General features: G+C 42.9%; 1 protein-coding gene across 3 annotated transcripts in view; it reads left to right on the forward strand.

Moving 5' to 3' along the window:
- LOC148030308 (uncharacterized) overlaps window positions 1-27420 on the forward strand; it is a 123020-nt gene that overhangs the window by 9389 nt on the left and 86211 nt on the right. For all 3 annotated transcript variants that reach the window (XM_087686604.1, XM_087686605.1, XM_087686606.1), the window contains exons 2-3: window positions 26661-26751; window positions 26838-26922. In XM_087686604.1, the coding sequence (XP_087542730.1) occupies window positions 26661-26751; window positions 26838-26922 (176 nt within the window). The remainder of the gene's footprint in view (window positions 1-26660; window positions 26752-26837; window positions 26923-27420) is intronic.

The following is a 27420-nucleotide window of genomic DNA, read 5'->3' on the forward strand; positions in this document are numbered from 1 at the left end:
CTTGTATAAATATATTATTTTTCTTTTCTTTTGTTGCTGTTGCTTCTTACCCCCAAAGTTCTCTTGGAATAAGCCGGGATCTTTGCATGGTTAGAAGAGGCAGCCACTGGGACAAATTGGACTAATGGTTTGTTTGAGCCTTAGGACCGGTTCCATATTGAATGGGCACTGAAGAATAGAATGCCAGTGGGTTGGGACTGTGTGCTTAGCCATTGGAGATGGTGCAAGACAATGAGCCTGGCCAAGACAGAAGATGCACATGTGAGAATGCTCATGGAATAAAAGTCACCATAACTGAGCCACATTACACTTTTTGATGTTGTCACAATGATAAAAGTTGCTCAGAACAACTTGAGGAATGCAGGGTTCACTATCCCTAAAATTTAGGGAGTTATTATTTTTGGATCTCAGAATCTGTTCGCGTCATTATCTTCGTTTTTGCATAAGAATTAATTCTCTGGTCTTTACGGAGGTCAAATTTTGCACCGATCATGGAGAATTTTAGACCAGAAGGTTTAAACGGGAAAATTGTTACATGTATGCCATGTGTTATAAATTCCACACACAGAGAGAGAGAGAGAGAGAGAGAGAGAGAGAGAGAGAGAGAGAGAGAGAGAGAGAGAGAGAGAGAGAGAGAGAAATAAAGTTATATTAACGTCTACAACAGGCCAAGTTGGCCTATGAGACCAAAATGTTGCATATAAATGTTTGGGAGATTTCAAAAGTCCCAGTGAAGCTAACATTTATGCTATGAACTAAATTGAGTAGGTACAAAATGATATCTGGACTAGATACAATCTAGAGGTACTCCTAGTGCGGTGTGGAACTGCTCCTGGGGTGTTCATCCTAAGATGTCCCGCATGGGTCGGTATAGCATGGAGAGGCTAAAGCGGCGGGGCAGGGCCCTCCGATGGCGGCGTAGTATCCCTTGTATCTTCGACCAGTGTCTTGTGCGGGGACGGGGGCCGGTGGGGCGTGGGCGCCGGGATTTACCTCTCGCTGTGGCTATTTCTAAGGTGGTCCCCGGGGATTGGGAGGTCGGTTGGGCTGGTGAGGGCTCGGTGGTGGGGAGGGTAGCTGGTATTTGGTAGAAGTCGTTGAGTGTGCGTTGGTTGGTGGCTCCTTGTCTTTGCTCCGTGGTTCGTAGGAGGTGGTCTTTGTGGCGTCGTATTTCCAGTAGAAAGAGCCCCAGGCATCCCTGGTCTTTGAATTCCATCACCTTGGAGAGTGGTCCGAATCCTTCGCTGAATAGGCAGTGGAAGCGTCCCCGGATTTCATAGTACACTGGGCATCTACAGATATAGTGTTCCTCTGTCTCTGGCTCCAGATGGCAGAGCTGACAGATTCGGTCTTCTGGGGGGAGGGGGTTGGCCCCGCATTTACCCGTTTCGACCCGTAGTTGGTGTGAGGACGTGCGGATCTGTCCGATGGCACTTCTGACCCCGTGAGATAGGTGTGTGTCCACGTAGCTTGGGCGGGTGATGAAGCCGTTCGGGGAGATATGCAGGAAGTGTTCTCGGTAGAAAGCCTTCTTGGTTCCTAGTTCCGACGTGGGGGTCACCCATGTCCTGGCGGTGTCTGTCTGGATAAAATCCATTCTGGTGATGCGATTTACCTCCTCTCGGCTGAGCTCCAGGTGTGGGCAGTCTAGGCTGTATTGTAATGGGGGGAGGCTGTATTGTAATGGGGGGAGGCTGTATTGTAATGGAGCCGTAGCCAGGTCTCTGTTCGGGCATACCAGCACTGAGTGTCCCCTTGTGTTGCTAGCTGTTTGGATGACTTCAGGGCGAGTCTGGGGTACCGGTGCTGGGGCAGGTCCCATATTCGGCGCAAGAAGGTCGCGGTCTGGAAGAGGGCCTCAGCCACGAGGGGCGATGCCCCCAGCTCTGCACGGATGATCTCGTGTGGTACGGGGGGCTTGCTTCGGATCATCCGTGAGATCATAAGTATTAAGGGTCTCTCCATTTGCTCCCATCCCTCATAGGTGGCCTCCTCCTTAGGCAGTGGCTGATCCTGTGGGGCCCTCCTCGTGTGGTAGAGATTGGACCCCCATATGGGAGCCCCGTACAGGAGGGCTGGTGTGACCAAGGTGTCAAAAAGCCAGAGCTTTGTCCGGGGTTCCTGGAACTGTATGCGGGCACATTGGTTCTCCATTGACCCGAGGGTTGCATAGCCTCGGGTTAGTCTATCTTCCGTGGCTTTTCCCAGGGTAAATCTCGGTCCAGAGAATGTAATCCCCGGATAGACGTATCTTTGGACCACGTCCACGGTTTCTCCGCCCTATGTGAAGGGGGGTACCGACCGTCGGAGCCATTGGGTTGTCTCTGCTTATGTGTGTGTGTGTGTGTGTAAAGACCAGGTGTTAATTGAAGGAACTATTGCTTTATGTGAGTCATAGACCGGTTCCACTACTTGACAGTAGATTTCCGCTATCTCATAGAACCTTAGACTATAGGATTGAAATGTTTCTCAATAGCCATCTTGTCTCTCAGAAACCTTATAGGTTTAGCCCAAAAGAGGAGGACAAGACAGCTAGGCAACTTCAAGACTATTTAGCTAAAGGATTTATTGAGCCGAGTTAATCCCCATGGGGCATGCTTGTTCTTCTCGCTACTAAGAAGGATGTTCTCGGAGAAGCAGCAATGAGGATATTTGAAGAATAAGCATCAACTAACTCTATGCTAGCATCCGCAGTAAGATAGAGGATGCAAGCGTTATCCGGAATGATTGGGCGTAAAGCATCTATAGGTGGCTCTTCAAGTTCCCTATCAAATATTAGGGCTTAACCCTAGATAGGTGGTGGAAACTACTGAGCTGGAGTATGGTAGGCGTAGAGGGAATTTCTGGTAAAGCGGTGAAATGTGTAGAGATTGGAAGGAACACCAAAGGCAAAGGCATTCTGCTGGGCCGACATTGACACCGAGAGACGAAAGCTAGGGGAGCAAATGGGATTAGCTACCCCAGTAGTCCTAGCCGCTAATAAGAAGGATGGTACAATGCGTTTTTGTGTCTTACAAAGGTCTCAATAGGGTGACCATTAAGAACAAATATTCATTACCTAGGATAGATGACTTTATAGATCGACTTTGTGGTATGCACTATTTTACCAAAATTAATCCAAGGTCTGGATACCATCAAATATGGATAACTTTGGAGGATGTCTTGAAAACTGCATTTTGAACTTAGTAGATATTATTAAATTTTATTTCTATGTTTTGGATTGACCAATACTCTCGCAACTTTCCAACAAATGATGAATGATTTATTTTGTTTGTATCTTGGAAAGTGGATAGTCATTTTTCTTGATGACATCCTTATTCATAGTAAATTGTGGGAGAAACATGTCAAATACTTACGTATTGTCTTATGTCTTTTAAGGTGAGAGCAATTGTTTGCTAAACTATTCAAGTGCAAATTCTTTCGTGCAGGGCTATTATATCTTGGTTATGCCATTTGGGTTGATGGCATTTATATTGATTTAAAAAAGGTATGAGTAGTGCTTAATTGGCCTATTTCAGGGACCATAAAGCAAGTAAAATCTTTTTTAGGTTTGACTGATTTTTTTTTGGAAATTCATATATGACTCTGCTCATATTGAACCCTTAATACGTTTGCTTAAGGGAATCCGAAGTAAGAAGAAGTACGTTAGTCCACCAGTTGTTTAGACTAGTGAGCTTGATCAATGTTTTCAAACATTGGAACAACTTGTTGGCATTGCATCGATGTTATAGATTATCGATTTGAATAAACATTTTGAGGTTCATATGGATGCTTATAATTATGCCTATTGTATTTGAGAGCTATAAGCTCGCCGATGCCCAAACATGCTATTCCACCCAAGAGAAGGAATAATTGGCGGTCATCCATGCGCTTAAAAGTATGGCGTCATTATTTGTACGACGCCTGTTTTATTATTTGAATGGACCATCATTCATTAAAATATCCATGTGATCAGCCCAATCTTCATGGCTGCAAGGTGAGATGGACAAAGCTTATGCAAGAGTTTGACTTTGAAGTTCGCTATAGAAAGAGCACAACAAATATAATTGCCAATACTCTTAGTCAAATTTCTGAAGTCAACGCCCTATCCTTCTCCGAAATTTCAACCGATCTCTCTCTCTCTCTCTCTCTCTCTCTCTCCTAAGAGAAAGATGGTGGAAAAGTACTCCATTCATGATGTATTGCTTTTTGAACAAGGCAAAGTGTGTGTGCCTGATGATTAGGATATCTGCAAGAAAATTTTATAAGAGTGTCATGATGCATCGAGCGTTGGACACCTTGGTATATGTCGGGATCCTAAGCTCATTGGCCATTTTTGGCAAAGGGTCTTCCAAATATTGGAAACACCATTGTTCATGTTGTTTTTGGAACATCCCAAAAGCGATGGATAGAACGGACAGACGAATGAAACTATGAAGGATATGTTTGGTGCATATGTTTTAGGTAGACAATCTGATTGGGAGCATTATCTTCCTGAAATTGAGTTTGCTTATAACAGTGCTAAGCATTCGACTATTAGTTATAGCCCATTTATGCTTATGTACAATTATGAGCCAAAACCATCGATTGCCACAGAGTTCCCGGGGGGGAGGGGGGTAAAGATGCAGTCCGTATTGGACTTTTTGCACTATATGCAAGAGATATTGACGATTGCTAGAGAAAGCATTAAAATGGCATAGGAATTGTGCCATGTTTTATGCTAACCAACATTGTACTCCTAGAGAGCTCTAGGAAGGCACGTGGGTTTACCTTAAAGTCGTAAAGGACTGCGATTCAATAACTATCGACAAGTGCTATAAATTGTTTTCAAGGCATTGTGGTACTTTCTAGATTACCAAGAAGTTAAGTAGTGGATTCTATGAGTTGGACTTACCTTTGGAAATCTGAGTTCACCATGTATTCCATGTGAGTTGTCTAAAAGAATGGCTAGGACAAGGTGAGCATATTGTTCCAATTGAGAAAGTCCCACGGCTTGAAGAATTTTGCTCATTATGTTTCACTAGAGCTTGAATTGGTTCTTGACCTTAGGACTAAAGGATCTTGTCGAATTGTTTATTCTGAGTATTTGATCAAGTGGAAAAACCGCCTAGAGGCAGAGGCTACTTGAGAGTTGGTATGTTCATTGAAGAGTCGTTTTTCTCACTCGTTCCTAAGGATATTGTTGAGGACAACAATCATTCATAAGGGCAGAAGTGTTATATCCATGGACATTCGGATGGGTGCTAGTAGCATTGGTTACAGTGTTTACAAAGTGACTTAGTGCGAATGCACTAAGGACACTTCGGGATTAGGATAGTTGAGTCCTATTTATGGGATTCAAGGCCCAATTGTGCACATTCATTGTGTGATTCCCACTCTTGGACTCTCGGCCTGTTGGCCAACACATCCGTACATCGAGATGTTGTGGGCTAATAGGATGGGTCACAAACCCTTGGGATACAGTCGTGACTCGGAGTGCTGCTAGCTCCTAGGTTAAGGGTTGAGCCTGTTTGGCTCTATGGCTAGGAGGTGAGTCTAATGTCCAGTCCCTTTTATGGTTAGTTTGGCTTGCATCATCTCTCTTGCGTAGGTTGGATCCCAGGGGGACATATCAAACACTATCCAAATGGCACTTGCTAACCTGCATTCTCATCATGTAGCACTACTCTGTGCATCTCATTATGCAGGGTACCCATGAGCGGATCTTAAGTTGTTTCCATTGACGATTCTTTCACCACCTTGCCACCACACCTATACACTTCTGCTCCTTTTTTTCCTTGTCATTGACATCCTTTAGTGGTTGGGATAGCTTGTTTGTTTTGTGATGTGGTGGGTCTAACCATCCCTTTTTATTCTTCTTTGGGGGAGAGTTACTTGTTAGGTTGTAAATCATATCTTCTCCATCCAAAACAAACAAAAAAGGGAAAAAAAGAGGTTCAATGTGGTTCCATCGGCTTCTGTAGGTCCTGGTAGGCCATTGGGCATCTGATGAACACCCTTTGTTTGATGCCTTGGCTTCTTTGGGGTGATCACTTGGGCTTCCTTGGTAAGATAACCTTCACCTCTGTAGTCTTGGAAGGCCATTGGGCAACCGATGTGCATCCTTTCTCTGATACCATAGCTTCTTTGGAGTGCAGTACCTTGGGGTAAAAACATTCTTGAGCTTTTCTTCCAATCCCTTCTTGGTTCCAGTTTTGGGCCTAGGAGGTGCTAAGCTAAAAATGCATTACAAATTGATTAGCTCTTTAAAACAGCCCCAAAATATATAAATTACCAAAAGTTTCATTAGATGGTGTACGATCTTGAGAGTTTCTGTGTCCCATAAGCAAAATCCTAATTTGGGAGAATCCTTCTATATCTATAAATAGACAAGTTGCCCACCATTCAACCCAATCTTGTCTTGTAGGTTTTAACCATCAACCCACTTTCCACTAGTTGTCTAGTCCCCAACGATTGCTACTACATGGTCTACAACTGTTGCCCAGCCTCCCATTGCTACCGGTGATCAGTTGCCATCATCTTCAGCAGGTTACATTGCTGTTTTTACCAGTTCCAGCCCTAGAGATTGCTGTGTTATGGTTTCTAGCCTGCTACCCTTCCATTTCTAATGCTAGCTTGATTTGCCTTTGCATCTACAAAAGGTCGTTTTTGTGTTTTTAGCACTTTTCTTCATTAATCTTTGCTTTGACTGGTGGTTATTGCACTCAAGATTTGATTTCAATGGATAACACACATTGACACCTTTCTCAGCCCACTTCCATGAGAGCCACTAGCTGTTGGACAGCTTTGCCCTTAAGCATTCTGTGCATTCTCTCATTCATTTACAGCACTGTGCACTCACTTTAGAGTTCTCGTTCTTCTATGTTTGTGTTTTGCGTCTAGGGTTTGTGTTTATTGTGTTACAATCTAAGTTATTGTGTTTCAGTGTGTTCATACATTCTGTGTTTTCTCTGTGCAGACCCTAGCATATCTTCATAGCTTCCCCTTAATATCTTTGCAATTATCTTTGATTGCATTGTAGTGTGATACAAGCATGTGAAAACTATTGGCAAAGCATGTGATATCATAGTCAAACATCATTTGCAACTTTTGCTTAACCAAACCCGTGCCAAACAACATGCTGAAGTTTCTACCCAGCAAAACCAAGTGATAATTTACACACATGAACCATAATTATTGTTAGAACCATATGGGATGCATCCTTTTTCCATAGACCAATAGTGTTTGATCCCCAAGGCAAAGTGATGCATAAATTGAGCATAAACAATGCCTCCCAGGAGAGATGTATCATGCGACACTCATGTAGCACATACATTGGTTGTAAACCACTCATGTCAATAGGGTTGTCTTGCTGTTTCCAGCTTTAGAGTCATCTCTAGAACAGGTAGCGTTTTTGCCCAAACAGTCAAGCTGCTGTGGATTGAATCCCAATTGATCTCTCTAGCCCCTGAATTGCCCATAATGGCTCTCTACATGGCTACTTGACAAGTGGCCAACCTATGCATGCAAAACATGGCCTCTAGATTGAGTTTCCAGCCAATATTAATACAATAAATTGAAAAATACATGGCCTTGCCCAGCCCCAATTTTAAATTCCTAATCTCTTTGAACTTGAAAGTGTTGACACTTTCAGAAACCTTACTCTAAGGCTTAAATCATTTAATTTCCTAACCCTCACAACACCCACGAGTGCCTATCTACACAAACATCTGCCAATGTCCCACATTGCTCATGCTAGGGTTGTCTATCATTGTCATGGGGCCGTGGAATTTTAAGATGCTTTTAGCACATTTGATGCACATGGCAGCCATTTCATGGTAATAGGCCAAGGACCTTGAGGATGCAGTGGGTGTCAAAGGCAAAAGTTGTGATAAGTTATTCCAATTGTACTTGAGGGATCAATTAGTGTTAGTTTTGACCACAACACAGTTGTTTGGCCCATAAATGTCAGTGTTGACACGAGGGACTAGCATTAATTAATTAATTAATGCCAGTCTAAGGATCAACAGAGGTTGGGAACCACTCCAGGTTGCGAATGGTCTTAGTCAATTTAATTATGTATGGGCACATTTAATTTTGGGTACGGTTAGAAGGATTGACATTAATTTTAAGGATGATTTAATTCTGAAAATTAATTAAATGGTTGGATAATAATGAAAAAGGTTTTTAGAAGGCAACTACTTAGCAAAAATGTCGATGCCAACCTAGGAAATGATTTTAGGGGCTGGGTCTTAGCCATTCAATTAGTTTACTGCCTGAAACAGAGAGAGGGAGCTGTTGGTCTATTTTCTGATCAGAGATCAGCAATTTGTTGTAGAAAACAGCCATCTCGGAGCCTTAACAGGCAGGGGATAGTAGGTAGACACCTTCCATGGCTGGCAACATCATTGCTGATTGGGTGACAGCATTTTGAACATGCTTGGCAATAGATGACTGCATTAAATGTAGGATGGAGTAGGTGACAGGCAGATTTTGGGGTTTTCTCATGAAGAAAGTCAGATTTCTCTCTCATCTTGGCTTTCTCTCACCTTTTTTTGTAATTTCTCAAAAGATCTGTGTTTCTCAGCCATTCTCAGCAGATCTCAGCCAAATTTGGTGGACAGCAAGAAATTTTTTGTTGTAAATCCTAAATTTCTACAAAAATTAGGGTTTGACAGCCACCTTGGGACCCTGCTAATAGGAATAGGCATTGTACATTGAAATCGGCACCTAAAATTTGTGGAATTGATAGGGATTTCAGATGCTAGGACATCCAATGTAATTTGGGCAGCATTTGGCAAGTTGGCGGTTCCATTTGTGCAATTCTTGGGTGAAAATCAAGGGGCAATTGGCCCAACTTGTTTGTTGATTGTATTTACATCAAGGGGCTTTTGAATCAGCAAAGAAGATTGTGGAATCTCAACTTATACACAGTCGATTATCAAACAAAGATAAAGAAATACCAAATGCGGCACTAGTTTTGGGGCCAACCGGATATCTATTGTCCAGGATTTTTAAGGTAATGTGTGCATTTTAGTTTATGTTCAATTATTAATTGCTGTAATTAAGTGCTTGATTAAGTTTTATGTCACGAGGACATATATTTTTGAAACCTCACTTAACATGTGGATTAAAATTTAATCACATGGTTAAGTAAATGTTGTACATGTGAGGTGTAATGGGGGTTAGAGTAAATTTTTGAGCCCGGGACCCAAGGATATCACGGGATATCAAAGGCAAAAGTTGCTATAAATTATGTTGTACAAGTACTTGGTGGTATCTAGTGTCAGTTGTTGGCCTAGGTCATTCATTTGTCCATAAGTGTCAGTTGGTGGCACTAGAGAAGTGGCGTTTAATGGTGCCTAACCCCAATCTGATGGTTAAAGATGGCGCAAAGACACTTGGGAATGGAAGTTGCCCAGTCAATTTAATTATTGGTTTGTCAGATTATTTTTCAGGGCATTGAAATAATTAATAGGTTAATTTTCAGACCCAAAATTAATATTCAATTATGGATAATGCTGGAAAAACCATTTGCGAAGGCTACCACTTGTCAAAAATACGCATGCAAATTGAAAAACCTCTTTAGAGGCTGGAGAGAGGCATTTTAGTGTATTCAACATGCAAGAGAGAGGGAGGAGATGTTGGTGGTTTGATTTGTAGCCATTGGAGGATCTTCTGAGGCAGCCAAGGGCAAGATAAAACCAATTAATAGTAGTAGGTGATAGGATCTATAGACTATTGAGATAGGGCAATAGCAATAAATGATTGATTTTCTTTAGTGCTTTCCATCTTCAAGCTGTTGAGACAAGGTAGCACGAGTAAATGAGAAATTTTCTTTAGTTCTTCGCGAAGAAAGTCTGAATTTTCTATCTTCTCAGTATTCTCTCTCATCTCCCAGCCTTTATATAGCCTTGCTCCAAACATTACAGTATTGAGATCACCAGAGGCTGAGAAATTTCAGATTTCTCTAATATAAACCCTAATTTGTAGCAAAAATCATGGTTTAGCAGCAACCTCAAGAAGCGTGCCAGAAATTGGAAGCTCCAAGACTTGGATTCAATAGGGTTGAAGCTATTTTTAGTCAAATTCAAATGGAGGGACGGGCAAATCAATGAATTTGGGGCATTTTTCATCTCCATCAAAGTGGGTAAAGGCCAATTGACTACCTGAATCAAGGGGCAAATCAGATTGAAGACTTGCTGGTCATTTTGGACAACAAGGAGTGTTGGAATACCGAAAGAGATTGGGAGAATCCCATTGTACATCAACTTCTTCTTCAATTAAGTTAAAAAAATACCGATAGGGGTGCTAGTTTTGGGGCTTGCAGGGTGTCCATTGTCCAAGATTGTAAGCTAATTTGCATTTCTCACTTTTGTAATAAATGTTACTGCTGTAACTAAGTTGTAATTAGGGGATTACCACCCATCCACGGAAGAAAGGCTGGTTACATTTTACCACCCTATCAAAGGAGGAAGGCTGGTTTTATGGTTCCGTTGCTGGTATTTACTCAATTCCTTGATTTGGTGGGCGCAAGGCACTTGATTACAAGCCAAAGTATTAAATCCCGTATTAAATCACTGCAGTTGTGTTCTGCCGACTCTCTTCTTCAAGCACAGGAGATCTCTCCTTTCATTTTCCACCCAGCCATGCCTAGGAAGTTGCTGGCGAGAACCACATCGAGACTCTTTTGCTAGCCATCCACTTCAGGTGAGTTATACTATATTTATGACTCACTTACTTCCTAATCTCCCCTTGACCCCGTTCGAGTACCCAAGACCCCCGGATGGTCATCTCTCATGCTGTTTCCCCATAAGTTACATTCATTAATGTAACATTTCCTCCCCTTTAAGAATCGGTTTTGTCCTCGAAAACGATACTTGGGAGGTCCAACTATAAGTTGGGAAACCTTTTCCTTAAAGTACTTACTCGCTTCCATGTTGAGCTTTCTTCTGAACAATCTTTTCATTTCACCAGATATTCTTGTATTCCTTATTCGTCTGTTACGAACATTTAAAATTCTTTCTGGTTCATGTGGAATAAATTGGTCACCTAATTGCTCCTCAATGTTATAATTTAAGATTAGATTATCCATATCACCCAGCTTCTTTCTGAGCTTGCTTACATGGAAAACTTGATGTGTTTTACAACCAGTAGGCAGTTGGAGCTTGTAAGCCCGTTTCCCCACCCTCTTAAGTATTGTGAAAGGACCAGAATATCAGGGTGAAAGCTTTGGACATTGTCCCATTTTCATGGTTTTAGTTTGTTCAGGTACTTTAAGATAGACCAATTCCCCTTCCTCAAAGGAGATGTCTCTTCGGTGAGGATCTGCATAAGCTCTAGCTCAATTTTGAGCTTTCTTAATATTTTCTTGAGCAAATTTTAACATACTATTCATATCCTCCAAAAAATCCATTGCTGCCTGAACCTTTTCCTTATGCAGTCCTACTGCATGAGGAGCTCTGGGCTGAAACCCATACATTAACATAAAGGGACTATATCTAGTGGAAGAGTGTTTGGCACTCTTATATGCAAACTCTGCTATCGGTAAATACTCTTCCCAATTAGTTTGCCTTTTATTAACATATGCTCTCAGCATATCTTCAAGGATTTGGTTAACCCTTTCAGTTTGCCCATCTGTTTGCGGGTGCTTCGCTTTGCTCATGCTAAGTTTAGTATCCAACTTTCTAAATACTGTACGCCTAAATTGACTATCAAATTTTCTATCCCGATTAGAAACTATTGCTGAAAGGCCATACAATCGGTATATGTTCTCTATGAACAGTCTAGCCAATTCTGGTGTTTCAATATCAGTTGAAGTTGGAATAAACCTAGCCATTTTGGTTAACCTATCTACAATCACCCACACAGAGTCATGCCCTCTCTGTGTCCTGGGTAATGCGACAATAAAGTCCATGGAGATACTCTCCCATTTTCCTGTAGGAATCTCTAATGGGTGGAGAATCCCATTTGAGCAACCCGCGAAGCTCCATTTCCTTGTTAAACATCCTCAGATGTTCCTTCCTCAATGGAGGCCCTTCCATTTGGATTCTCATTTTCTATTGCTTCCCATATGTTGGAATATGCCGGATCAACTTGGCATTTCCCTTTTAAGGATTCAAGCAAATCGGAAGTGAACTAAGTAAAACTCAATTCATTTATGATGGGCATTTTGCTGAGCGCATCAGCCACTATATTATACTATCCTTTTCTATACCTAATCTCATAGTCGAACTCTTGGAGGAGTTCGGCCCATCTGGCTTTACGCCCTTGTAGATCCGGTTGTTTATTAAGCCACTTAATGCTTTCATGATCCGATAAGATAAAAAATTTGGCAACGTATAGATAGTGCCTCCATTTCATCATTGTATGTACTATTGCATACAGTTCCCTCTCATAAACGGAATAATTCCGTTTTGCACGGTCTAATTTCTTGCTTTCAAAAGCAACCGGTCGACCCTCTTGTAATAAGACCTTGCTTACCGTCTTGTCATTGGCATAAGCTTCAACCACGAATGGTTTATTGGGATCCATAATTAATAGTACTGAAGCTGTAGCAATAGCTACCTTAAGTTTTTGAAAACTTTCATTTTGGTCTGTTCCCCAGTTAAAGCTCTTCCCTTTCCCTTTAAGTTGGTCCGTGATTGAAACAACTATCTTGGTATAATCTCGAATGAATCTACGATAAAATCTAGATAAACTTAGGAAGATCTGCAGCTCTTCCAAGTTTCTTGGAGATGGCCATTCAATAATTGCTCTTACTTTTTCTGGATCCATCTTGATTCCCTCTTTCGAGATAATATGCCCCAAATATTTGACTTCTTGTGCGAAGAATTCACATTTAGCTTTCTTCGCATAAAGGAAATGGGTTCTTAACAATTGGAATACTAATATTAATTGTTCCAAATGTTCTTCTCTTGATTTACTAAAAATCAAGATATCATCCAAGAAGACTACTACAAAGTGTCCTAGATAGGGCCATAACACACTATTCATGAGCTTCATAAAAGTAGTTGGTGCATTAGTGAGACCAAAAGGCATCACCAAAAAATCATAATGCTCGTATCTAGTACGAAATGCCGTCTTAGGAACATCCTGGGCCTTAATTCTTACTTGGTGATGGCGTGATCTTAAGTCAATCTTTGTGAAGAATTTTGCCCCTTGTAATTGATCAAAAAGATCTTCCATTCTGGGCATAGGAAATTTATTCTTCACCGTTATCTTATTAAGTGTTCTATAATCAACACAAAGTCGCATAGAACCATCTTTTTTCTTCACCAATAAAATTGGCGAAGCCCAAGGTGAATTGTTGGGTTGTATAAACCCTTTATCAAGGTAATCATTAATTTGTCTTTCGACTTCTTGGTGCTGTGTTTCACTTAGCCTATAAGGTGGTTTAGAAACAGGGTGTGTATCCCTATCTATATCAATTGGGTGATTTACATCACCCCTACTTGGTGGAAGGCCACTTGGTAAATCAGAAGGAAACACATCTTTAAATTCATCTAACAAACCACTTAATTCATTATTCACATTCAACTCACAAACATAAGAAAATTGTTGCTTTATATTACAAGAAGTAAAAGTGTCCTGTACAGGGAGGGACCATAACATATATATCTCACAAGCTTCCTTCTTTATTAGCTTTTGAACTTCAAGGGAACACACCAAAGGGTTATTAGATACTTCATGTTCACCTTGAATCACAAAAGTCTTACCATCCCTTTTAAATTTCAGTGTATTATGATGATAACTACGCTTTAAGGATGGTTCCAATTCCCCTAGCCACTCCCTCCCTAAAGCAATATCGCGTCTTTCCATATTCATAATTTGAAAATCAAGCTTATCTTTATATCCTTGGATCTCGATTTTCAAATTGGATACCCATTGTATCCCATATTTTGTTATCTTGATGCTCACTCTTTTGTTGGGGAAGTTTCAACTTTTTGATAAGTGCATAATTTATGAAGTTGTGGTTGGCAGAGTCATCAATTATGACTCTAACCCTCTTTCCAGCTATCAATCCATGTACTCTAACTAAATCATGTGGCCCGAAGGTAGGTTGCCACATAGAAGTTGACATACAACACCTGTGTTGTACATCCTTGTGCAAGATCTCTAAATATTTATATTTTTCATTCCCCTTTAATTCCAGGGTTTGCACTACATGGATTTGTTTCTCTTTTCCCTTGCCCTTGTCCTTCTCCTTTCCTTTATCTTTCCCTTTTTTCCTTTGAGGGCAATTCCAAGCAGCATGCTTAGGAGATAGGCAATTGAAACACAGCCTTTTTTTTTGGCCTTATCAAAGTCATCTTGACTTAGCTTTGGCCGTACATATTGTTTCTTTTCAAAGGGTTGTTTCTTATTCTAAGGAATGGCATTTTCCTTTTGAATTTGCCTACAAATTTTGAGGCCTCAAATTCCTTAGTCTTGGGCTCCGTGTCGGTGAGACTAGTAAGTGCACCTGGATGCGTATTATCTTCATTGATTAATGCAAATTTAATTGCCTCTTCAAGCGTCTTAGGTGAACTCCTTTTCACTTCCTTTTTACAAGCCTTATCTAGTCCCCTTATGAATCCTCTTGTCTTTTGAAATTCATCTATTCCTTCCAATTTGAGGATTATCTCACGATACTCCTCGAGATATGTTAGCAAAGGTCTTCCCTTTTGTCTGACAAAATCCCAATCTTCCCAATTTCTTTCCATTTCATTTTTAGGAAGGAATTCTAAAAAAAAAAACGATTCAAATTGAGCCCAAGTTTCAGGTATTTTATTTGGCTCCTTTAAAGTTCTCCACCATTTATATGCCTTTGGCCCAAAGGTTAAACTGGCCTTCAGCGCTTGAAGATGTGGTGGAGTATTCTTTAATTTGTACAAATCCTTCCATTTTTAAAGGAAGTTAAAGATAGTGTCTTTGTTTCTATCTTTTTCCTCCCCATGAAACTGAGGGGGTTTTATATCTTTTAACAATGGGTTATCCCTCAGCTTTTGGTGGGGTTTGCTATGGTCTTGCATGGTCACATCTAGATCTTTTGATGAAGATGGAATATCTGAGGTCTCTAGCTTACCTTTATCCCTTTCTAATAATATGGTTAATTGGGATTTTATTTCGGTGAGTGCTTAAGTTAGCAACTCCATTTGAACCCCCTGTGCTTGCTCATGAGCAGTTAAATCATCAAATTGTTCTTGTGTAGCAAAAAATTCTTCCCAGTGTTCTTCTTGCATTTGAGTTTTATGGGGATCCACCATAGGGTGGTCCTCAAAATTAGAGCCTTCGGTTACCTCCTCTCTCTCTTTCCCCTCCATCTATACACTGGAATTGGAAAGAAAATATAAGAAATTTGTAGACAAAGATGAGGTATTTCCTTGATTACAAAGGTAGGACAGATGTCGATGGCAGTGGTAGAGATGGCACGAAGAACTGTGCAGCTTTCCTCAGATCTGCACTAGTTGTGTGCAGGTTGCGTGGCACACAAAACAAAGTCTGTCGGGCAGTGTGACCAAACCAGTCGTGTTTTTTTGTCGGCAGAAACTCTGGATTACTGTGTCGCTTGATGTAGCTCTAAAAATAATAGAAAAACTGGATGGGTCATGGCTGGAGTAGTGCTTGGCGTAACCCGTCTTGAAGCCGGATGTAGCCAGAATGATGATTGGCATGGGTCAAAATTATGCTTAGTGTGGCCCGTGTTGGCGCAGGACGTGGCCAACACAACTAGAAGTGGGACGTGACCTGACTTGAAACTAGCGTGGCATCCAAGGTAAAATTGGTGTGATAACCCGACTAAAGTCTCCAACATAGGACATGGTCGAAGCGGCTTTGATACCAGTATTAAATCCCGTATTAAATCACTGCGATTGTCTTCTTCCGACTCTCTTCTTTAAGCACGGGAGATCTCTCCTTTCGTTTTCCACCCAGCCACGCCTAGGAAGTTGCTGGCGAGAACCACATCGAGACTCTTCTGCGAGCTGTCCACTTCAGGTGAGTTATACTATATTTATGACTCACTTACTTTCTAAGCTCCCCTCGACCCCGATCGGGTACCCAAGGCCCCTGGAAAATCATCTCTCGTGCTGTTTCCCTATAAGTTACATTCCTTAATGTAACACAAAGCTTTGTGCTAGTTTTGATTTTTACTCTCAACTGAGAGATTACAACAATACGTCTTCATACGGTGAGATGCAATCAAGCAATGATGATGCGTCTTAGTATGAATGCTTACATGGGGAAGAAGGAAATGTAATGTCTAATCTTGGACAAGGCTTAAATCACGGACAACAAGTTGAAAATCTTGTTGTTGGGCAAGATGTAGGGCCTTCAAGGCATAATGAGACTGAAGACGAGCAAAGTGAAGAGGAATTTGATGACCAATTTAAGAATCAGACGAGGAGAGCAGCAAATCTCTTTGCTAAATTGGCAAAGAATCTTGAGTTTACCCGATTTTTGAATGCTGCGAAGGACATCAAGGGCAAGAAGAAGAAGTTATTTTCTATACCTTTGGGACAACAAGGTGCATCAAAGAAAATGCCAAAGCCTTCATTTGAAGCTCCCAAAGATGCTATGGAAGCAAAATAGCTTGTACTTACGGGGCAAGGAATGCAAATGCAAGGCCATCATGGAAGTGCCAATCCCATGAATTTTGAACAGCCGAGCATACATGCTATGATGGGGCAGTTGGGATACTTTGATGGTAGCATGATTTTTCATGCTATGGACCGCATATGGGAATGGATGGTACAAATCCCTAGGGTATGCAGTAGCGAATGCATGGTGTGGAAGGCCCAATGTATTCGGGTATGGTTGAAAATATGCAAAACCCTATATGGCAGCATTGGCTTGATGCCTAGGGCACAAAGTAGCATGTTTGGTAATGTATTTATACCTCCGAATGCTTATGGGACTCAAGGAATGAGTGCTGGTTATGCGAATGTTTCATATAGTGTTGGTCATGAGGAAAATTGGTTCTAGTAATGCATGCAATGTATGGGAAAATGTATGATTGGTAGTATGCAAATTCCCATGCACAATCACATTGCAATGGTCCAAAGTATGCAAACAAGAATGTTTTCTTATGCATTTGGTGCTCATAACATGTTAGGTATATGAGGGGCTAGTCAACTGGAAGCAATGTTGCATATTAGTTAAGTTGGAATTGCAACAATATGAAAGTATAAAGCATCACAATGCTTGAGGGGAAGAAAGGCCTACAACCTAGTGGAGATTTCGTGGCAAGTAAATTTAGAGAGGTAAATTTTCTATATGCTTCTTGGTGAAGCTTCAACATTGTTTCATAAATAGATGCAAAGTGGATGGATTAAGATGACTTGGTAGACTATCCTTTGTTGTTGTAGCTTTATCTGGATACCTTTCAGTTACAGCCGATTTTAGTTCAGACTCACTCACGTTTAGTAAAGCAGGGGTTCAGAGTATTGCCTGCTACTCAAGGGGGAGGTAGCACTTCCACTCCACCAGTTGTGGACAGCTCTCATATGTAGTGGATCTCGGATGTATTTGTTAGAGTTCATAGCCTGTTTTTTAGGCAGCAGCACAGCTGGTCCAGCAGTCGGACCAGCTGCACAGTCGGACTGTGCAGTCGGACTACCACGTGGCAGTCCGACTGCTTGCAGCCATTTTTATCAGGCTGCGCCCCATTTTTAAGCCCCGTTCTAGGTGATTTTTCGCCTATTTATTGCTGACGTTTTCAGCAGTCTGGCCACTATTCTCTGTCGCAGATTACAGACCGGTGCCGTGCAGATTTCTGTATCTGTTCATAGATTTCAGACAGCAGACAGTGCAGACTGCAGCAGACTTCGAGGTGGACAGCAGGTCGCATTGTCGAGGTGGAGACACGCAGTCCAGCGTACTGCGCCCGTGTATATCTTTGTATTCAGCATTCTTTATACAGCAGATCTTCATTGTACACTGTCTCTTTCTCTCCCTTTTCTCTCTGCGTTCTCTCTCTCTCAGTCCTACGCTTCCGCACCGCTGCACTCTGACATGGTATCAGAGCAGTGTTTGAGGGCTGACTGAGCGCAGAATCAACCTGAAAAGGAGTTTCCATCGCGACACAAATTTGCGTTTTTTGCGTTTAAGGGCAGACAGGAGGGCTGCGCCTTGGAACAAGGCTGAAACGAGTGTGGGCGCACAGGAAAGGAGTACAGGTGGTGGATTTGCTGCTGTTTACTGCTGTTTTAAGCGGAGAAAGTTTGAGTTTTCAACCTAAAAGTGCAGGTTTTGCTTTTTCATCGCCTCCGGCGGGTGAAGAAGCTTCGGGACGCGGAAGAGCCTTAGCAGGCTGAGTTTACCCAGTCAGAGGGGGCTGCTTTTGCGTTTGAGAAGGCATTGCAGGTGAAGATGTCTACAGAGATGGACTTGGAGTTCCAGGCGATTATGGACCGGAAGGTGCCTGTCCTACCGGCTCTTCCTACAGATCAGAAGCTCGACAGCGACAACTACCGCATTTGGCGCGTTATGATGTTGGCCATTCTTGAGTCCTATGATTTGGCGGAGTTGGTACAGGAAGATATTGACCGGCCTTCGGTAAGAGATGAGTCCAAACTCTCTTCCGATGCTCGTGCGGAGTTGGCCAGGGCCCAGTCTCATTGGGACAAACTGAATGCCAGGATTCGATCCTTTCTCTTTCTATCATGCACTACAGCCGTGATCGCTCACATCGAGCACTTGACGGTGGCTCGTGAGATATGGTTGGAGCTTGATCAAATGTACAATCGGATGACCCTGATGAAGAGGGTTTCTTTGGAGGTACAGATGCGGACCTTGTCTGTCAATAAGTCTTCTTCGCTAAGGGAACACATTAACAAGCTAAGGCAGCTACAGATGCAGGTTCAGAATGCGGGGAAGCCAATTTCCTCCGAAGACATGGCGATTACACTCTTGTCCCAGTTGCCGCCACGATTCGGTACATTTTACTCTGCCCTTATTGCTTCGGGGCGAGAGTCTACTCTTCGGTGGGAAGAGTTGGTTCCTATGGTCTTGGACCAAGAGGAACAGTTAAAGGGACAGAAGGCTTCCAAGACGGAGGCGTTGACAGGTCAAGCCTCTCAGAAGAAGGGGAAGGACCAAAAGAAGAAGAAGGGGGATAACAAGTCCAAGAAGGACAAGGAGAAGGACAAGGACAAAGACTCCACATGCCATATTTGTGGAAAGACTGGCCATTGGAAGAAGGATTGCCCTGACAAAGACTCGAAGGACACCAAGAAGAAGGAAACCAAGGATTCTGGAGTGGTGGCTGCACCCTCATCAGCTGCATTTCTACATTTAGTTGTCATTGAGGACGCTTCACCGAATGCTTCTGATGCTGCGATGGCGGCTACCCAATCTCGAGAGTGGATTATTGATAGTGGTGCCTCACGGCACATGACTCCTTCATCAGATGGTGTTGCCCAGCTGCGACCTTCGCGTGGGCAGGTTCTCATTGGAGACAGCTCTTCAGTTTCTATTGCAGGTCGGGGTAAGATGCAGCTTATTCCGGATGGACGAGGTGGCACCCATACCTCAGAGGTTTTGCATGTACCAGGATTGGGGTACCATCTCCTTTCAGTTCATAAGATTTGCTCCCTTGGTCTTTTGGTGGAATTTGACAGTTCTACTGTGCGAGTCCTTGATTGTGAATCGAGGAAGGTTCTATCATCTGGATATGAGGAGAACGGCATTTACAAACTGAAGTCTTCCACTGCCCTTTCTTCTCTTTTTCTTACCTCACAGTCACAGTCTGAATTATGGCATGCTCGGTTTGGTCACCTGAACTATGACTATCTTCGGAAGGCGTCACGTGGACAACTTGTTCGAGGGTTGCCGGATATAGTGGTGAGCCAGCAGCCATGTGTCTCCTGCATACGGGGGAAGCAGCATCGGGATGCCATTCCCCACACAGCTTCGCGGCGGTCTACTTCACCGATGGAGCTAGTATCTACGGATCTATGTGGCCCTATGAGGAATGAGTCCCTGCGTGGGAGCTCGTACTTCATGCTGATCGTGGATGACTACAGCAGGATGACATGGGCCTACTTTTTGGCACTAAAGTCAGAAGCTTTCTCGCACTTCAAGGATTGGCTTCTCTTTGAGGAGAACCGATCAGGCCGGAAGTTGAAGACCTTGCGATCTGACAAGGGAGGTGAATTTGTGTCTAATGAATTTGCTTGGTTTTGTGCAGATAGAGGAATTCACCAGGAGTTTGCCAATACCAATACTCCTCAAGAAAATGGTATTCTAGAATGGAAGAACCGCAGTGTGATCGAGATGGCGCGCACCATGATGGAGCACCGACAGACCCCTCAGGTTCTGTGGGCCGAGGCTGTGGCTACTGCAGTCCACATCCTTAATCGATCCCCTACTTCGGCCGTGGAAGGGATGACTCCATTTGAGGCTTATTTTGGGACGAAGCCAGATGTTTCTTACTTTCGGGTCTTTGGGTGTGATGCCTATGTTCACATTCCCAAGGCTCACCGTGACAAATTTGAAGCGGCTTCCCGAAAACAGGTATTTGTTGGCTACAGCTCCCAGTCCCAAGGCTACCGACTGTATGATCCCGTCAAGCGGGATGTATATACTAGCCGTGATGTGCGGTTTGTGGAGGTTCCGGCTTCTTCAACGTGTGAGGAGCATCCCGTTCTTGGAGATCCAGGGGAGAGTTTGGCTCCTTCTACAGTTCCACTGGAGCCTGTGCCGTTTGATTATGATTCTGTTTCTGACACAGAGTCTACTGTTCCACCGGATCCTTCTGAGGAGTTACCACCGGTGGACATTCCTGAGTCTTCTACTGATGGAGAACGACGAGGGGAGGTTCGGCCTCCTTCTCGCTGGGCCCGTGACACACTCCGTGATTCAGGGATCTAGGGGGTTCCTGAGGAGTGGGGACCGCAGGATGGTCCGCGGCGGTCACGGAGGCACCAGGCGCATTCTTCGGAGCTTGTTTGCTCCAATTATTGTTTGATGTCCCGAGTTATGCAGGATCGAGAGCCCACCTCAGTGAAGGAGGCTTTACAGTCCGCCCCATGGAAGAAAGCTATGGAAGCTGAGTTGGAGGCTATTGAGAGGAATGGCACTTGGTCACTTGTGCCACGCCCCCCGAAGAAGAAGGTGATTGGAGTCAAGTGGATCTTCAAGACCAAATATCTCAGTGATGGTACTTTGGATAAGCACAAGGCTCGCCTTGTTGCTAAGGGTTTTGCCCAGCGCCCAGGGATTGACTGTCATGACACCTTTGCCCCTACAGCTCGTATGGCAACCATTAGAGCTGTTCTTGCTTTGGCTGGCCATAGGAGATGGCCTGTTTATCAGCTGGATGTGAAGTCGGCCTTCCTGAATGGTGATTTGAAGGAGGAGATCTACGTTGAGCAGCCTCCTGGCTTTGGTTCTTCAGATGGGAAAGTCTACAGGTTGAAGAAGGCCCTATATGGTCTCAAGCAGGCCCCGCGAGCTTGGAACGAGAAGATTGATTCGTTCCTCCAGACTCAGTTGGGATATCGGCGGTCCAAGGCCGATCCGCAGCTGTATGTTCACACTTCCGGGGAAGGTTGTGTGCTGTTTGTATTATATGTTGATGATTTGATTGTCACAGGTAATGATGCACAGCAGGTCCAGGAGACAAAGTCAGCTTTACATCGGACGTTCGAGATGACGGATTTGGGGCTACTCCATTTCTTTTTAGGACATGAGATTTATCAGTCTCAGAGGGGGATTTTTCTCTCCCAACAGAGATATGTACAGGAGCTCTTGGTGTCTTTTGAGATGGAAGATTGTCGGGCCCTCTCTACTCCTATGGATCCGAACTGGAAGGCCACTTCCCACTCAGCTTCTCCTTTGGTGGATGCTTCCCGCTATCGACAGTTGATAGGGTCTTTGATTTGGCTTCTCAACACCAGGGTTGATCTATGTTTTGCTGTTGGGATCTTGGCAGGGTTCATGAGTGAACCTAAGACGGTGCATTGGCAGGCTGCTCAGAGGATACTTTGGTATCTGAGGGGGACGTCTGATTTGGGGATTCATTACCCCGCAGGGACAGATGGGTCAGATCTTGTACTTGCAGGTTGGAGCGACTCGGATTGGGCCGGTGACGTGGACCACAGGCGGTCTACAACAGGTTACTGCTTTACTTTGGGTGCAGGTGAGATTTCATGGAGTAGCAAGAAGCAGCCCACGGTAGCCCTTTCGTCTACTGAGGCGGAGTATCGGGCCGCATCTTCCACCACATGCGAGGTTGTGTGGCTTCGGAGATTGTTGGAGGAGCTTGGGTGCCCCCAGACTCGTCCTACATTGCTGCGATGTGACAATGAGAGTTGCATTGCCTTGGCAAGGAATCCTGTTTTTCATGCCCGGACGAAGCACATTGAGATCCAGTACCACTTCATCCGAGAAAAGCTTTTGGATGAGACCATCACTGTGGAGTATTGCAAGACGGAGGATAATCTTGCGGATTTGTTTACGAAGGCGCTTCCTCAGGCTCTACTTCGGCAACATTCCAGATCCCTCAGGCTTCTGCCCTGTCCAGGCTCTGAGTGGGGGTGTTAGAGTTCATAGCCTGTTTTTTAGGCAGCAGCACAGCTGGTCCAGCAGTCGGACCAGCTGCACAGTCGGACTGTGCAGTCGGACTGCCACGTGGCAGTCCGACTGCCTGCAGCCATTTTTATCAGGCTGCGCCCCATTTTTGAGCCCCGTTCTAGGTGATTTTTCGCCTATTTATTGCTGACGTTTTCAGCAGTCTGGCCACTATTCTCTGTCGCAGATTACAGACCGGTGCCGTGCAGATTTCTGTCTCTGTTCACAGATTTCAGACAGCAGACAGTGCAGACTGCAGCAGACTTCGAGGTGGACAGCAGGTCGCATCGTCGAGGTGGAGACACGCAGTCCAGCGTACTGCGCCCGTGTATATCTTTGTATTCAGCATTCTTTATACAGCAGATCTTCATTGTACACTGTCTCTTTCTCTCCCTTTTCTCTCTGCGTTCTCTCTCTCTCAGTCCTACGCTTCCGCACCGCTGCACTCTGACAGTATTGAGCATACATCCAAGGCACTATGCTGATAGTATGTCTGCCATGAGGTCACTACTCAGTGTACTAAATATTGTGAGATGTATATAGATGAGTATAGTTGTTATTGTGGCTTTAAGACTATACTTTTGCATTAGTTTGGGATCAGTTCATGATCAATTGGGTATGAGTTTTTGCCTCAGTTTTGAGATCAATTTTTGATTAGTTTTAGCTCAGTTTGAGAATAGTTTATGGCCACTTTTGGGATCAGTTTTTGCATTAGCTACTGATCAGTTCTTTCAATGAGTTTGTGATTAGTTTGCGGTCACATTTGTAGCAGTTTGTGATCCTTTCTTAGACTAGTAAGTGATTAGTTTATGATCACATTATGCTCATTTTTCAATGGTTTACAGTTGGTTCCATGGACAACACCATATTAGTAAATGGCATTGATAGTTTCAGCCATGGTTTATGTTGAGAATATGCTTTACTATGGTTGTGAAGTCAGAACAGTTGAGAAACATGAGTTATGGATGCATCCAATGGGTTTCTAGCAATAGTTCTAAATTGTATTTCAGATTTGTATCATGTTTATGTTGGCTGGAAATTTTCAGCAAGGTTTGGGGCATGTGGCATGGTCGGACAAGAGTGGCTAATGTTGTGACTATGGAACTTCTAGTGCAATATGCTTTTCCTTTGGCACAATGCAATTGCAATCAAGGACGATTGCAAGGTTTCCAAGGGTAGAGGTTTGTCATGGGGCCGTGAATTTTTAAGATGCTTTAATCTTGCCGATAACATTTGATGTTATTAATAAAATGTGAGGTTGTTTTTTGCTTACTTTACATTTTAGATTTGCTTCTAGTGGGAAATTCTTATACTTGGGAGAGCTTGGTTTTTTAAGACAATGAATGTCTTATACGGGAGTTATTTCACAGTAACAAGCCAAGGACCCTGAGGATGTAGTGGGTATCAAAGGCAAAAGTTGTGATAAGTTATGCTAGTTGTGCTTTAGGGGTTAGTTGGTGTTAGTTTTGACCACAGCACAGTTGTTTGGCCCATAAGTGTCAGAGGTGATACTAGGGACTAGCATTAATCAATTAATTAATGCTAGTCTAAGGATCAACAAAGGTTGGGAACCACTCCAGGTGGTGAATGGCCTAGCTAATTTAATTATGGACGGGGCACATTTAATTTTGGCCAGGGTCGAAAGGGCTGAAATTAATTTTAAGGATAATTTAATTCTGAAAATTAATTAAGTGAGTGGATAATGTTGAAAAATGGGTTTAGAAGGCTACCACTTAGCAAAAATGCCCATGCAAACTGAGAAAATGTTTTTGGGGGTTGAGTATCAGTTATTCAGTTAGTTTACAACCTTAGAGAGAGAGAGGGAGCTGTTGGTGCATTTTCTGATCAGAGAACATCAATTTGTTGTAGAAAACAGCTATTTGGGGGCCTCAATAGGTAGGGGACAGTAGGGAGACACCTTCTAGGGGTTGGCAACAACATTGCTGATTAGGTGAGTTGGTGCATTTTCTGATCAGAGAACAACAGTTTGTTGCAGAAAACAACCATCTAGGGGCCTCAGTAGGCAGGGGACAGCAAGGAGACACCTTCCAGGGGCTGGCAGCAGCATTATTGATCAAGTGACATCATTTTGGAGGTGCTTGGCAGTAGTTGACTGCATCAAATGTAGGCCGAAGTAGGCAGTAGGCAGATTTGAGGGTTTTCTCGCCAAGAAAATCATATTTCTCTCTCATCTTGGCTTTCTCTCACGCTTTCTAGTAATTTTTAAAAAGATCTCAGCCAAATTTGGTGGACAGCAGGAGGATTTCTGCTGTAAACCGTAAATTTTAGTAGAAATTAGGGTTTGACAGCCACCTTGGGACCCATGCCAACAGAAATAGGTATCGTACAATGAAATCAACACCTGAAATTTATGGAATTGACGGGGATTTCAGATGCCAGGTTATCCAATGTAAATTGGGATAGCATTTGGCTAGTTGGTGTTTCCATTTATGCAATTTCTAGGTGAAAATCAAGGGGCAATTGGCCCAACTTGCTTGTTGATTGTATGTACATCAAGGGCCTTTTGGATCAACAAAGGAGATTGTGGAATCTCAACTTGTACGTTGAATTAAAGATAAAGAAATACCAAAAGGGGCATTAGTTTTGGGGCTTTGTCCAAGATTGTTAAGGAAATGTGTACATTTCAGTTATGCTCAGTAATTAATTGCTGTAAGTGCTTGATCAGGTTTTACCACCCTATCCAAGGAGGAAGACTGGTTTCAAGCATGACGATTGACATTCAACGTAATCTCACATGTGCACCTCACATGTTTATAGCTTGATTGCTCAAAGATTATTAAGTTAAAAATTCACAACCTTGTGACATCCTATCAGAAATCATGGCTTTTCACACGCAAAGTTGATCCAGTCCCTTTCTATTAGGCACCAACATACATTACCATTTTGCACATAGCTCTATCAATGATCGAAAACACTGCATGTATGCCCAAATACCAATGTTGGAGCAAATCCATAGTAGTAAACTGATCTACTCTCTTCCTGGGTAGAGGTCTACCAACGAATAGGGGTATTTTTTGCAGCATGCAGTTCTAAACAGCTCTGTCCAGCAAAAAATTCGCTAGAAAGACAGAAAGATGGGGTTCAGCCCAATCTGGATTCTGATCCAAACAGCAAAATTAATGCCATAGGAGACGACACAGAATTAAATGCTAAATCAAATGAGCAACAGGATGCTGCCCCAGATGCTACAAGGCTGCTCTGCTGGTTATGATGCTACCCTAATGATCATGATGCAGGATTTGCAGGTCATCAATGCTGCTCCTCAGCTCTCGTGATCTTGGAAAAGCCTGTCCTATATGAGAATGGCTGTCCGTACTTGCAGTAGTTCTAAATAAGAAGAAACAGTTGATAGTGAAATTCCCACTTTCCCATTAGATATAAAAAATGCCACACCTGTTTTTTAATAATTAAATATTATTAATGGATTGCCCAAACTTTGGTACGTTCTGACCATCCTCCTGGCCCTTAAATTGAAAGTTTAACTTTCTAACACTTGGCACTTGTAAATTCCAAGGTCCTATATGCCTTGCTGTACAAATGCAATGTCCATCATGCCTAGAACTAGGAGTAAATTCATATGCTATTGACACTATCATGCTTTCTTGCTAGAGCAAACAAGGTTGAGGCACAATTTGCTAGGTAGCAGGCTTATTACACATGGCCACAACTAGATCATTCTGCAAGTAGTCTTGCGGTGCTTAGGACTTAACATGAAGATTGCATTAGGCAGGTCCAAGGAGCTTTAGAGACCCCTTGTTGGATGGTTCATCAACAACTTTGCCCTCAAGGAGCACCATTTATCATGGTACACATTGAGGGTAGATTTAGAATCTCCATCTCATAGCAGTGGGTACCAACAGGTGGGCTGAGGGTCCTTTGCTCTAGACATTGAGCACTTTGTGGTAGGGGGAGGATTCTACATTGTTGCCTTGTTTGGGTGGCATCACAATGTATCCTTGCGAGGCCTGAAATAAATGACTTGTGGTGGTTTTGGAACAAAATTTTTTGCAAAGAAAAGCTATTAATTTTGACAAGCATCAAAATTCATTCTATTTCTGCTAGTTGAAAGCAGGTAGACTTTTTAGGTACATGTAGCTTCTAATATTTTTAGTTGCTTTGTTTATCAGGTTGACATTTTCACCTTTATGGTTGTTTCATGGGATTGTTGCTCGGGGACGGTTCTCCTTGCCAGCCCCAACTGCTCCACACAATCGCCATGTGCAGACTTGTGAATCAATTGTTTCTTTGGACAGTTCTAATGTTCCGAGAATATACATTAACATTGTCATTGCTTAATGTTTCAGTGGGCTCCATGCCATGCAGTTGTTGCGGTGCCTTTGATTGTGACTTTTGAAGTCCTTCTTTGCACCTACCTTGAGATACACGATGGTAAAACCTTTATTTGATCAGAGGGAGAAAAGGGTTGGAGGATACTATAGAAGTGCTAAATTCAAATCCAGTGTTTGCTTCCTGCTTTTTTTAACGAATTTAGGGACTCTCAAGAAAATATTTATCATGAATGATAGTAAAATTGCATTTGTATGTCAGAATAGTTTTGTGTGATTGATATTCAGGTTAATATGTGATATTTAGGCTAATGTATGAAGCATAGATGCTGTTGTAGGCAGTGTATGGTTGTTATCAAGCTTACATGTATACCAAGGTTGAAAAATTGCTGAACGCTGCCCCAGCACACACAATCAGCTGTGCCATGTTAAAAGACAGGTCTGGACCACAATGCCCCCACAAACAGCAAGCAATCACCTTCTGGGAAGCTTCGATGGCAAGGAAGGTGAACAAGATGACGAAAGGAGTTGGGCTAGCTCCCCAGGACAAAAATGCTGATAACGAGAAATGAGTATTTACAAATGTGGACAGTTTATGATT

This window comes from Lygodium microphyllum, chromosome 10, assembly GCF_053477565.2.
Source record: "Lygodium microphyllum isolate KBCC chromosome 10, Lygodium_microphyllum_v1.1.10, whole genome shotgun sequence".
In the NCBI taxonomy this organism is placed as follows: domain Eukaryota; kingdom Viridiplantae; phylum Streptophyta; class Polypodiopsida; order Schizaeales; family Lygodiaceae; genus Lygodium; species Lygodium microphyllum.